The 13,839-nt window shown below is 42.6% G+C and overlaps 2 protein-coding genes across 3 annotated transcripts in view; one reads left to right on the forward strand and one right to left on the reverse strand.

Annotated features, from left to right (window-relative positions):
- DPY19L3 (dpy-19 like C-mannosyltransferase 3) overlaps positions 1-3,237 on the forward strand; it is a 33,915-nt gene extending 30,678 nt beyond the window's left edge. The window contains exons 19-20 of one of the 2 annotated variants that reach the window (XM_064671258.1): positions 19-202; positions 690-3,237. In XM_064671258.1, coding sequence (XP_064527328.1) covers positions 19-180 — 162 coding nt within the window. In that variant the 3' untranslated portion in view covers positions 181-202; positions 690-3,237. Of the gene's footprint in view, positions 1-18 lie in introns of both variants that reach the window. The other variant, XM_064671259.1, reaches the window with a different exon arrangement.
- A 2,014-nt stretch (positions 3,238-5,251) lies between these two features.
- Positions 5,252-13,839, reverse strand: part of LOC135422196 (neural-cadherin-like) — a 62,301-nt gene continuing 53,713 nt past the window's right edge. Inside the window, exons 30-33 of the mRNA XM_064671240.1 lie at positions 13,492-13,672; positions 12,464-12,708; positions 10,715-10,869; positions 5,252-7,736 (exon numbers count right to left, since the gene is read on the reverse strand). Of these exons, the coding sequence (XP_064527310.1) occupies positions 7,323-7,736; positions 10,715-10,869; positions 12,464-12,708; positions 13,492-13,672 (995 nt within the window). The 3' untranslated portion in view covers positions 5,252-7,322. The remainder of the gene's footprint in view (positions 7,737-10,714; positions 10,870-12,463; positions 12,709-13,491; positions 13,673-13,839) is intronic.

Genomic DNA, 13,839 nt, shown 5'->3' on the forward strand with positions numbered 1-13,839 from the left:
TGTTCCATTCCTTTGCAGATCATGGATGGTTTGGGAGAGAACGCACCCGATTTGAAACCTGCGTTGTATCCTCGCTTCTGTGAGGAAATTAAGAAAAACCTTCCTTCTTACACCACACACTTCACCAGAGTGTTTCAAAACAAAACATTCCATGTTTACAAACTTGCCAAGCATAAATAACATTTCCAACCATGGCTTCAAGGTCAGTATTTTACTGCTAGGACCCACATTAGGCATTGCAGATGAAGTTTACAAACAGGTTATGTTTTTAAGAACGTTTTACGTTGATGGTTTCTTGTTTAATTACTGTGATTTTTTTTTTTTAAGACAGATTAGTTTTGATAACATTCCTGATGTTGGCAAATTTTTCATAGATTCATAAATAAATGCTAGCAGGGACCATTTCAGTTATGAATTCTGACCCTTGGAATACTTAGGATATAATTGTTTTCCAGTTTGAACTGATTGGAAGACAAAGGCAGCAGTGTGTGGGAGCACTGCCCAGTGCCAGCCTGTGAATCTGCTCAGCAGTTGAGATTTTTACTCTAAAATAATAAAAATTTAGTGAAAGCAGCCTATGCTACTCCTTTTGTGAGTAGGCATTATCTTTGTGAATCCTGAAAATGGTCACAATAGGAAGTTTTGTCTCACAGTCTGATCCTCTTTGACAGATCCTTTTGCTCTTTCAGTGCCTCCTTTTTGAATTCTTTGGGAATGTGTGCAGATATGAGTTTCGAAGCTTGAGTGTGTGATTGCAGAATCAGTGAGTGCAGATTCAGCAAACAAGTTTGAAGAGTAAAACTTTAATCCTTGTCCAGCATTTTTAGTGATCAGAGACATACTGTTTTATAACATTAAGTGTTAAATGATGGACTGTTACCTATTTCTAGTGAGACTAAAGGCTGGAGCATGCTTGATACATGTTGCATGTTTGTATCCTTCTAAAGTTCTCAGAACAAACAAAAACCCAAATTTCTCAGTTTGCATTCTCACACCACTATTTTCTGTATATACTTTCTGAACTCCAGGGGATCCTTTTTCTCCCCATGAGAATCCTAGTAGGATATCAAAATTGAACACTGCCAACCTTACAAAAGAAAAACTCATCCCTAAATCAGCAGGAAAATTCGGTATTTAAGATATGTTCAGCTACTGGAGCTTTGCTTTATGTTATTTCAGACACTAAGCTCTATATTTTAGCACAAAATCATTGTGTCCTTGCTCTTTATCCTAAAACAGAGACTACAGGTATTTTAAAATACTTGGAAGGTTAAGTGAAGCCAGGCCTCTATGCTGAGAATTTTGTGATTTGTTTGTACCTGTTGTCTTTTTACCAGCCAGAACTTTGTGAACTGTACTGAATTTCTAAATGCTATGGAGGGACATGGCTTTTGCTGTGTTTTAGCACTTCTTTGGTTTTAGATTGAAATTAGAGATTAAATCTGGAAGTCTCACAGTGCTCTCCATCTTAAGAGATCCACCAGGATCATTTGTTTCTTGTGAAGAACACAACTGTAATAATCAAGTGCCTCTAGGCCCAGGTTGAATTAACATTTGAACACCTATAAGAGTGTTTGTGGCCTTGCAAATAACTCAGTTATAGTAATTACCACTGCAATTAATTTCTAATGATGGGAAACTGAAAGTGCTACAGATAGCAAACTCCACATTTAATTTAATCAAGATGTGTAATGAGATTAGCTTTCACAACTGAGCTGGGTTCCAATTCCAAGTGATTTAAGTGTTTTTCCTTTTCAGTTGTACCAAGGTAAATTAGCAGAGAGATGGAGATGGTTATGTCATATGCTCAAACAATTTTATATTCAGTAAATACTCATTAAACAATGTTCAACATCTTCCTGCATTTCTGGCTGACACAAAAGGCGAGTGTGCTGTAGTCAGGGTGTGTTAAATCACACACTGACAGGAGCTGGGTTGTTAAACTCAGCAGCTGAAACTCCTGAGTAATTCCTAGCCTGTATCCCTTAATGAGGTTGGAGACCACCGCAGTTTAACATAATACAATAATAAAACATTTTAATCAGTATTAAAACTTTAATTAGGCCTGTAATGATGCATGGCTGTTCTTGCTGCAAGCCCGGGTCAGTGAATCCCTCAATGAGTGCCTTCAGTAATTGAAAACAAGCACAGGAAAGGTAAAGTATGTCTGGGCTGTGCTGGCTTGTTCTAAAATGGTTCTTTCTGGAACGGTGCAGTAACTTTCCTCTGATGGAGGTGAGGGACTCCCAGGCCCAGTGGTACCCTGTGCTTTTCAGAATTTACTTACAGGTAATAACTGAGATTAAGAAGTCCTGACTGTAACAATAATTATTTTTAAACAGACTTGGTTCAAAAATGCCATCTCTTAATATTGCCAAAGGAGAAATTTAACCTTTTCACAGAAACTACCAAGTGCACATTGGTTTGGTTTTTAAACAGAAAGACCTATTTTCAGAAAGGTTTAACACTAAGGGATATTCCAGAGACAGTAGTGCAGCATTCAGACACCAACCTCCCTAAAACAGTAAATCCAAGAATGCCAAGGAACAAAAGCACTTACCAGAGCTCAGAGGAGCAGAAGGACACCAACCCAGCCCTGGAGGAGAGGGAACAGCTCCTCTCTGCCCCTGTGTAAGGCTGACTGGGAAGGCAGGGCCAGCTGGAGTCAGGGCTGGGGGGAGAGGGGCTGCACCTCCCATTGCCACAGGTGGGTGGTGTTTTAATTGATAATTATTTTATCTACTTCCTGTGTCTTGCTGTGATCTCCATTCACTGCATTAAAAATGTGCAGTTTTTGTTAAAATAACTCTCATATTCTTGAACGACATCACCCTGATGCACCTTATTTCCAAGTGGTTGCCCTACATCACTGTCCCAGTCAATTAGGGATGATCCACCCCCAGGAACAACCCTCCTGGCAGTGCATGTACCAAGTCTTACTAGCAGTGGGAACAGCAGGGACATGACATGTGTGTTCTTGGTGTCCTCGAGGACTTTCAAGCTGCACATTATCAGTGGGACTGTGGTATGAATTACTTTTTTTAGATTGCAGAGATGAAATGTTATCAAGGAGCCAGAATGTTTTTAGGAGAGGAAAGCCTTTGAGATCCATGTGTATTTTCATTTCTTGTTTCAGTGTTCTGCTGGTGAGATCTAACATAGTTATTTTATAATATGTTGTTGTAAAGAGATGTAATGACTATTGTATACTAAATAAATTGTGTAATTTGAAAATCACTTTTTGCTTGTCTTTATGTTGGGAGGGATTGAGAAAGGCCTGGTTAGGGAATCATCTTTGTTTAAGTCCATATTGCAGAAAGCAACATTTTTCAGCAGGAAGTTTTGACTTTTCTTGAGCTCATTACATCATGTTTATCACTGACTTTTGGAATCACCTTTGTATTTTAACAGCTTGGGCTTCCTTTCTCTGGTACAAGTTAAAGGTGCCAGCCTTGATTTTCACCAGTCATCACTCAATGCACGTTAACTCCAGTAGGCTGAGAAAGTTTCTCAATTTAAATAAGTACATTTTGCTTTGATCGTTAGGGATCTGCTTGTTTCCATGTTGTAGGTCAAGTTTAGTATTCGTAATGAACAGAAACACGTGTTCTGTGGGAGTGAAAAAGTGCATTATCAAGGGCTTTATGTGAAGTGGGATGTCCTGATGTAGGAGTCTTGTGGCAGGAGAAGTGGGATGTGCAGGGCTGGAGGTGCAACTGCCTGGTGTGGCTTTGTCTCCCTGTGGTGCCCAAGGGCAGTCACAGCCTCCCATGTGCAAGACTCCTTTAAAGGGGGCTTGTCACCAGTGTTAATTAGGTACAGACTGGACTGCTGTAAGATTAATTTAATTTATGGGACGTGATCCGCACATCCCATTGTGTGTGCTTGCATAGAAGGGATTCTGGGCTTCAGAGAGCCTCCTCATTTAAATCCCCAGGCATGGGTTTTATCATTTCTGTAATTAAGAAAATGCTCAACTTTCTTTTGCTTACCTAATCCTGCTCCTTCACAGCCACGTTTTCCCTTCTAAACCTGCTGGTCAGTAGGTCAGACCTAAGGACCATCAGCTTTCATATGGCTTGGCTCCATGTTGCATACTTGGAACGTTATTTTAACAGAGGAATACTACAAAGATTAATGTAGTTGACAGGCAGACAGATTAAATACTAATATCCACATGATTATTTAAATTTCAGACCTTAACAAATATTTTATACTAAATAAAATGTTCTTACTACATGTTTAAAGTCTGTAAAGAACACGGAAGAAGATTAATAAAAGTACCAGATTACTGAAAATCCCAGTACCTAGGGACCCAGTGATTTTTTTATTCCATGTTTTTTTCTTCCCCCCTGACCCGTTGCACAGCTTTCCCTGGGCAGCCAGCTGTTCTCTCCAGGAGCCATGGCAGTGGCTGTGCTGGGATAAGCCTTTTTGTAGAGGCACTGACATATTTGTGTGTGTCTGTGTAAATGCAGAACAAGTGAGGATATGATTTCAGCAATTGCACAGTAATTAAAAGAGCAGCATGCAAATTAAAAGAGATAAATTAAGTGAACTAATTAGTAATCTCTGGAAAGAGGAAGAGTAGGCTTTAATAGGGCATGACAGCTGCAAATGAGTGTGTCCTATTACTGAGATTGTATCGACACAAGTTCCTAGAGCAGCTTTGAAATGTTTCCTGCCCTTTTGTTTTATATTCTGTGTATTCTGGCTGGCTGTGATTACAGAGGCAGCTCCGAGGCTGGGGGTGTTATTATTAATGTTTGGTTACAAATTAGGGCCACAGCTGTAACGGGGGAGGAAGCAGCAGTACAGCAGCAACATTTGGGAACAGCACTGAGACATCTCAACCTCAGCAGCTCTGCAGCTGCTCTGTGTGACCCATCTGCCCGTGGGTTTCCCAGGCACCAGGAGACAGAGTTGTGTTGGGGCTTGTTTTCAGTCTCACCCAGGGACCAGTCCAGTATTTCAGGGCTGGAGTAACAGCTCTGAAAACTGGGACCAAGATCTCCACACAGCAGCCTCTGGGAGCAGGGTGGGCTGTGGCCCCCTGGGGAAAACACCAAAGTGGTGACATGTCCTTTGAGTGTGTAACCAGAGCCTGAGTCTAGACCTCAGTTAGAGGCTTTTCAGGCAGCTCAGCACCCATGACTCAAATCTGTGGGAGTATCTGATCAAAACTGAGAGAGAAATAATTCAAGAGTCCACACTTCACTCGACCTTACGTACAAGTGAGGCAGAGACACCCTGCACAGAAGGCTGGTTTATTATTTATATGGTGCCTTAGATAGGCAGGACACTTCACAGGCAAGTCAAGTCAGTCTTGGCCCCAAGGAGCTTACAGGCTAAATTAAATTAAAACCAGCCAAAGCAACAGCATGTCCACAGGTATGGGGAGAACACAAGGTATGCAGACAAAACTACTGCTTTTGAGGGAAAGAATAGATTTTTGTGCATAATATAGATCTGCTTCATTTCCCATATCCTGTTTGTTGTGAGTGCTGAGATCATGAAATACAGGCACACCAGATTTACGAACACTGCAAGATGTTCCAGCCAAGGTTTCCTCACAGGCAAACGTGTCACTAAAATTACAAAATCATAGGCTCTGCACCTTCTGTGAACTGGAACCACTGGGCATGGGTAAAATTGGGATTTAGCTCTTCCAGATGAAAATGCCCATCATCTGCAGTGTGTAACCAGTGGTTAATGGTGTGCTCAAGATTTTCCAGTGTGTCACAAATGCACGTGAAAACGAGGTACTGTGTGAACATGTCTCACAGCCTGCAGACAGCATTCACTTATGGTTTATGGTTTTAAATATAGTATAAAAATAAAAGCAAAGCCTCCCAAAACAAACTACTGATGCAACTGTGAGCAAAGCAGTTTTAATGTCTTTTGCAATACATTGTTTCATGCTTTGTTTCAATGAAACAAATTATTAGAATCCAGGATGTATCCATATTATCATCTGATAATATATGATGTACATATTATATATACTTTATATATTATAACAGATATAATTTACATATAATACATAAACAGCACAGCTTAAGATTTTGATCTTGCTGCACTGTACTCCATTTAGCTGTACAAGTGGTCTCAAAAAAAAAAAATCAAAATTAATTTTGTGGCACCTTCCCTCTGCCCAATATTGTCAAGTTTAAGAAAAATCCAGCATAGTAGCTGGACATAAATGGTCTGAAAAAGGGACTGGTAATTCAGAGCATAATATTCCATCCCAGGCTCCTGCTGTTAGCTTTTACCTGTGTTTCTCTGGTCCCAGAATTTTGTTTATGACAGTACTTTATTTTCAGAAGTCCCAGGGGTGTGTGAAGTTCTTTTTGGAAAGACCTTCAGTCTTCTGACATCCTAAAGACAGGATAGTTCCAAGGGATGAAGAGTTTTTTCTTCACTGGAAATGCATCTGTGTTCCCAGTTAGCTCCTCCTGGCATGGCATTACTTGGCTCCAATTGTAGCTGGTCAGTTTTTCTATAGAACAGGCACAAACCCAATTCCTGCAATGCTTCTGTCAAAGGAGGTTCAGAAAAATGTGGGGACGCAACTGCAGATGCTATTGCACAGTTCAGGCTGAGTTACTAATGAGAGATCATGGTGAACTGCAGGGTTTGCTACTGAAATTCCTACCTGGCCTTTTCCTTAGGAAAAGCATTTAGTTGTAGGCAGCTGGCTGGATGTGTTGTGCCTAAATCCAGCTTCTGTATTTGTATGACAGGATAAAGAAATTTCATTATGTTATAACTGAAGTTCAAAGCACCATCCACGTGTTCATTCCTTTACCTGGATCCGTGGACTCTCACCTGCAGGATGGTCAGTGAGCAGGAGCTGGGCTCACTCCAGGGAACAGGAGGGATATAATACAACAGGGACTTGCTTTGCACAACAAAAAGACAATGTGCTTTTCATCTTCAAATAACTGCTAAAGCACCGACTGAAGCAGCACTCCCAGCACACTTCTCTCTGAGCACACCTCAGGCTGTGTGCTGGGATCTCTGAGTCCTGCGGTACTTCAGCAACAGAAAAAATTCTGTACTTCTTAACCACTTATGTGAATGATTAAGTACCCCAACTTCTCCTTTATTCTTCCCAGTAAGTTTATGTCCAAAAATGTAAATGTTCAGAATGTCCCAAGATTAGCTCCTTTGCACTTTTCAATTCACTGCCAAGTGTGGCTCTTTAGAGCACCTGAATCCCTGTTGTATCAAGTCAAAAAGGGAGGGTAAGGGTAGTACAGAGCAGGAGCATGAAAAATATCACCCTTGCTTCCAAAACTGAAAATAGGAGACTTGGTGATCTACTGGTCTCCTGTATCTCTCTGTGAGTACAGTTCACTCAGCTTCTCAAACTTTGGTCCCCACTCTTTGATGTCATCACAGACTGTTCCTTCCTCCAGCCCAGTGGAGCTCAGGGAGCTCAGGCTGCCGGCTCCCGATCCGGCTCCCTCCGTGCAGAACACCCTGAGAGAGTCCTGGGGCAGGGCCTGGCCCTGCCAGTCAGCTGCTCTGAGCACTCCTGACAGGTACTGACCAAAGTCTGTGCTGGGAAAAGTGGCTCCTGCAGTGGCTGCTGCTCGGGGCTGGCCCTGCGTGCAGGGGGACGCGGCACCAAGGACACCCCTCCGCTGGATTGGGGTTTCTTTCCTCCTGCAGAGGGAATAGGCTGGGCTGGCCTGGAGAGATACTTGCAGCTCTGCCATGTTGTAGGCATCCTGCAGTGAGAAACCAGTCACAGCAAATTAATATCATCTATAGGTCCCAAAAGTTCATGTTCCAGTGGAAATAAAGAAAGAATGACCCCGAGCCAGTCCACGCAGTGTGAGCACCTGGAGGACTGGGTGTTCAACTGACTCTGCCACCTGCAACACACCTGAGACAGCCAAAACCCAGAAACACCTGTGCAGTCTGCACTGCTATGGTGGGCCAAAATCAAGTCTGATTTCACATCAGAAGCTAAATAAACATGACAGAAACGCCTCAATTTTTGTTCTGAAATTCAGATCTGAGTATCTTACCACCATTAAACATTGACACCAAGTCTGGCAGAAGAGGTGAGAGAATATTCACCACCAGCACATTAAAGAAATACTCCTGCAGTAGTAGTTCAAACAATGCTAATGTGATTTCTGATAGAATTTTATCAATCTGTGGAATAATGGCTGGTTATGTTATATGAAAGTGGCACGACTGTAAAAGCCAAGTAAAACTACCTAGTCCCAAAAAAGTAAATAATTCCCTTCTGGCACAGCCACAGCAAATGCTGTCTGGGAATTATGCTGCAACTTCTGGCACTAAATCTGCCAATGCCAACAGTTACTTGTGTTCACTGATCAGAATCTTTGTGCCACCTGAAAGAAATAAATGAATCCTGTCCCACGGTGTCCTTCACCTTCCTACAACCCAAAGATTGTGGCTCTGGACAGATATACAGGCCAAAGAAAAATGACAGGCTGTGTGAGACAGAGCTCAGACTGTTCATGAACAATCAGTGACGGAGTTGTGGAATCAGACTTCCCATAGATTCCTTTTGTTCTCCCACATGTGGAATTGTGCATAACCATTTTGTAAGAGATTATCCTAGGTAATCTCAGTGAGCTTCACAGAATTTCAACTGGAGACAGAATGGTTTCGAAAAACCCTGCAATCAAGAAGTTGTGTATGTGGCAAGATGGGGATTTGGGACAGGAGCTGCTTATTTCCATTCCTCCAGAAACTAAATGCTGCTGGTGATGAACAGTGAGCCCTACAGTACAGATCCCTGTCTTGGGCACGTTCTAAATAAGTGCCTAAGAACACCCTGAGCACTGTACAATAGCTCAGCTTCCAGGGGAAGCCACAACAGGACAACTTGTCATCGTATACAATTTAAATGGGAATTTGTTCCAGTACAGACTTGAGGATCAACCCTTCAGTGAACTGGGTGATATTAAAATCATCCTTCACTGCTATTAGTTGTTCATTAAAATGACACATTTCTTTTGATAATAAACCCTTCTTAGCTGGCCATCTGCAAACCCAACTCAACCCTCGCCTCTGGGTCCAGAGCTGGCTTTTAACAACGTGTTGAGTTCAGTGTGTACTCAACAGTGCAGTGACCTCCTGCAATTTTTATGAACTCCTGATTTCTCTGAGGGACAGTTTTATTTATTTCAGATGCAGAAACCCCATTGTAAGACAGCCTCTTGTCCCCACAGCCCTACCCTCTGCTAACTTTACAAAACCAAAACTCTCTTGTCCAAGTGCCCTCATGGTCCTTTTGTTAAGGAAACATTAGAACACAATTAAGGTGGTGTAATTCTGGGTATTTTGGTTTTTTTTTTTAATCTAGACAATCAATTAGGTTTTAGCTTGATAAGTTTTAGCTTGCAACCCCAGCAACTGTAAAATCTGAAGAAATTAGGAAGAGTATACAGAACCCAGAGAGGCTTCACTCCAAGCACTATTTCTTCAGGCAGAGTAATAGCCTCAGATGAAGATCATCAAATCACTAATTTGATTCTTCTCCTTAAAACAAGGAGTGTATTTTAAGAACTCTCCAAAAGTCATTAAACATGTCATACAGTAACTGTGGATTTCCTCGAAGAGACCTTCTGGGTGTAAAATTGCAAAATATTGCAGAGGAAGTTAATCTGATTAAGGAAAACAGGATTTATAGCTGTCTATGTTATCACATGGAAAATGTCTCTGTGTTTATTACTTTCCCACTAATTCACCAAGAAAATAAGGATATTCTACAGGTAAAAGTATTCTCCCAGGTGGCCTGACAAAACATTCTCTGTATTTTATAACTACAAATTTTTTAAAATATTTGGAATTTTGGGACAGGTCAAATTTAATACTTCTTCTAAATCACTGGGGTTTTTTCACCCATCACATTGGTGGCATATATTACCTCTGCAGAGTCACATCACTCCTTGAATCCACAAAATGAACAGTTTCAAAGGTGACAATTAAGTTTCTTACCTCTTTTAAACATAGCAAACATCCATGGGTGAGTAAATAATCTGTTTAGACTACTCGTCTATAATATCCGCAATTTTCTTTCAAAGCTCTATCTTCGCCTGACATGTTGAAAATGTAAAAGCAGCTAGCAGAAATGTTAATTATATCTGTTTGGGTATAATCTGCTCTACTCTAAGTATAAACACAGCTTGTGTTCACTGGTGCATTTCTGTCCAGAGCAGAAAAATGCAGAAAGATTCTTCCACAACCACCCCTTGCTTCAGGGCTTAAGAGGAGTGAATGCAGCACCTCCCCTTCCTAAAGTCAGGTGTGAATACCTGCTGTCAGGAGCAGCCTCCAGAAAGAGTCTGTCCATGAGGAACAGTTCACACCAGGCTCTTTGAGGCCCTCAGAGCTACCCCAGTAATGAGCCCTGAGCACCTCAGGGTCTCCTGAGCTGTGAAACCAAACCCACCAGCTGACAGTTCCCTGCTGCTAAACTCGCTCTCCAGGCTCCTTTCAATATGCACACAGGATCACTTGCTTTAAGACAAATTAAAAATGAATAGGCACTTATCTCTGCTTAGGAAACACACATCCTCGTGTACAGAACCCTACAAATAATTCATCTGCCAATTGCAGGAGTGAATCAGCAGAACAAAGGCTGAGGACAAACCATAAAATGTGTTTTCCTTAGCACAGTGAGCCACCAGTCCCCTCTTAATTGTAACTTAACAGTGATCCTTACTTCGTCTTGCTCCCCACCCCCTTCTTCATTGTAGTTGAGGATGTTTTCTCTGATGTCCTCCAGATCCTCGGGATGTGCAGATCCATGGTAAACACCTCCATGCAGACCCTTGCGTGTCTTCCAGTGAGCCCACAGGAATCCAGCACTGAGCAGAGCTGTGGGAACACAGGAGCAGAGCAGAGCATGATACAGACCCCAGTAAACCCCCACTGCTGCACTGGGGCTTTCTCAGCACATGGCTGGTGTTTGCACTCCTCAGAGCAGTTACACGTGAACATCAAACACAGAGGAAAAGCCTTTAAAGAGCATTTTGCAACACCCTTTGAAGTACAGCTCGAAGTTGTTAAAGACCTGAATGACCCAAGTGGTGTCTCTGAGCTGCCTCTATCCTGTGTGGAGCTAAACTGTGTCACAGAAAATGCATTACAGAGGGGAAGCACTGAAAGAACAACATGGTGACAAGTAACAGACACAATTACACACAAATGAGACACAAGAAGACACAAGACAAAAGAGGAAATCACTTTTAGATGTTTTACTAGAAAAAAAAAAGATCAGGCACATTTTGCCTTAGCATTCATGAATTTAAACATTTTTCTTAAATGCTGAGGTGCATTTTACACACTGACAAGCTTCAACATCAGATAATGAACATAATATAAATTGAAAATTGTGTATCCCAGTGTTACCAACTCTGTAAAAATTGATAAACGCTCATAGCAAGACCTCAAAGCATTGAATACCATAAAATAACAATGCAGTGAATTAAAGAAACTAGAATCTCTTACAGAATATCCACATGGCAGAAGGTCTGTGGAGCAGCATCTAAATGACCCTTGAGACTGAAACTGGGGTACACAGAGGTCCCTGCCCTCTAACAATGATCTATTATCAACCTCAGCGATCTGGGATTCCAAAAGCTGTGATACCACTTAGCTTCCCACGAATTTGCTGCTCATATTTGCATGGCAAACATAGTATCTAGCAGAGTTGGGGAACATGATGGCATTTCAGGTAGCTACACAGATGGATTCCAAAGAGTCCACAATACATTTCCATACTCTTACTACAACTTCTGAATGAAACAGCATTAACACTCTAAAAGTCATGAGAAAAATCCTGTGTCCTTACTCAGGCAAACTTTTACAACATCTGAATAAACAAGAAAGGCTCAAAGATGTGATCCCTCCTCACTAGTAAAATCCTTCTGGTTTTCCTCTTCTTTTCGAGGTTCAATGGCTAAGCCTGAAAATGGCTGAGGAAGACAAAAGCAGCTGTTTAGGAGCTGGGACACAACTGGAAAGATGCAAAGTCTGCTCCTGCCTGACGGAGTGTATTCCTATTGCACTGTATGTTTCTCCTACATTGAAAAATCTGTTTCATGCTCAGCAGTATTTTAAACAATGCTTATCTGGTAGCAATTTCCACTCTTGCTGTTCAGTTGCATTTCCTTCCAATTATGCATCTGAACAGTTCCTCAGCTGTGAAGTGCAAATGTGCAGAAAAAAAAAACTGCAGAGACTTCCCACAGCTCACAAACCTTGATTCACTTAGCGATGGGTGCACATGGGGATGAACAATCAGTTACTGCCAGAGCCAGGATCATGGCAAAGAAATGAAGGCAGAGTCAAGACTCCATGAGGAAATGGAGTTTTCCAGCAGGAGGATGAGATGACAAGTGCTCAGGACAAGATGGACACCAAAGGTGAGCTCACCAAAGGTAATACAAGACGTAGTTGCCGTAACTACCTAAGAGCGCCAGGAAGCAGATGCAGATGGCGAACAGGGAGCTGAAGCTGAGGCCCGTGTCCTTGTGGAAGATGGCCAGGGTGACCTCGCAGTGGCGCCCGGTGTACCCATCGGGGCAGTGGCACTGGAACTCGGCGGGCGAGCGCGCGGTGCAGGTGCCGTAGTGGCAGGGCCGCTCCGCGCAGGCCGTGCGCACGCACTGCCGGCCCGACGCGTTCTCCACCACCATGTGCCCCCGCGGGCACCTGCGGAGAACAAGGGAGGTTACACCGTTAAACTTCGAGAAAAGCAGGCGTGGAAGACAGCGCTGAGGATTTCAGAACAGCTGTTGACACTCTACGTACGGTTTCTGAGGTAGCTACTGGGAGTAAGTTCTGTGAAATGATTATGGGATTACGGTGTTTCCTGGAGCAGCCATACAATAATGAGCTCCACAATTTCTAACCCTTTTGTCTGGGGCTTTCAGAACTCAGGTATTCCATTGGTTTCTGCAAGATTATCCTTGTGAAAAACAGCTGGATCAGGGTCTGCAGCTCTGGCCAGGCAGGACAAGCTATGCCATGTTCTTTGTGTTTCCCAAGTAAGAAAACTCCATTTGTGTGGACAGTGGCAGTCAGGAACGCATGTAAACACTGCAGTGTGTATGCTGTACATTTGCACAGCACAACTAACTTGAATTAGAGTCCTGACCCCAGCCCAGCCACACACAAGAACCTGAGCTTAATGGTGCAACACTTCTGACACAGCCCAAGTGGCCTGGAAGGGAACAGAGGTGACAGCCTGAGACAGTGAGTGTAAGATGTCAGCACTAACAAAAGAGGCAGGAAGCCAAAACTGTTACAGAATCCCTGGAGCCAGCTGAGGGTGGTGCCTGTAAGGACAGAGTAACCTGCTGTCTGTGCAGGCATCCAGCTTTGTGTGCCACTGATCTGATGAGATTGCCAATGGCAGCCTTTGAGCTGCACTTCAGCACCCGCCCTTTCCCACCTCAGTCTGGAGGGTTTTGTGTTTCTATTTCCACCAATTACCTGCATTCATGCATCATCCACAAATCAATACAAATAAATTCCTGGTTACAAGGGTTATTCCTACAGGCCTCTGAAGAACAGCCTTCTCTGATGCCTTGGGCACTCAATACTGACACCAGCTCCTTCCCCTGAGTGTCCAGAGGGATTCTGTAGTTGTTAAATCTGACATCCTTCATACATCCTGAAGCAAGGCAAAAATACATGGTTTTAGAAGACATTCAGCAAGAAGGATGTGAAGCAGCTGTAAGATTTGGCAGCTTATGTTTAACAAAGAACCCAGGCTACCAAAGTTTAAATCCAGGACTGAATTTACCTTAACATTCATATCATTTTTCTTAATTTTTTTAC

The sequence above is a fragment of the Pseudopipra pipra genome, chromosome 14 (assembly GCF_036250125.1).
Source record: "Pseudopipra pipra isolate bDixPip1 chromosome 14, bDixPip1.hap1, whole genome shotgun sequence".
In the NCBI taxonomy this organism is placed as follows: domain Eukaryota; kingdom Metazoa; phylum Chordata; class Aves; order Passeriformes; family Pipridae; genus Pseudopipra; species Pseudopipra pipra.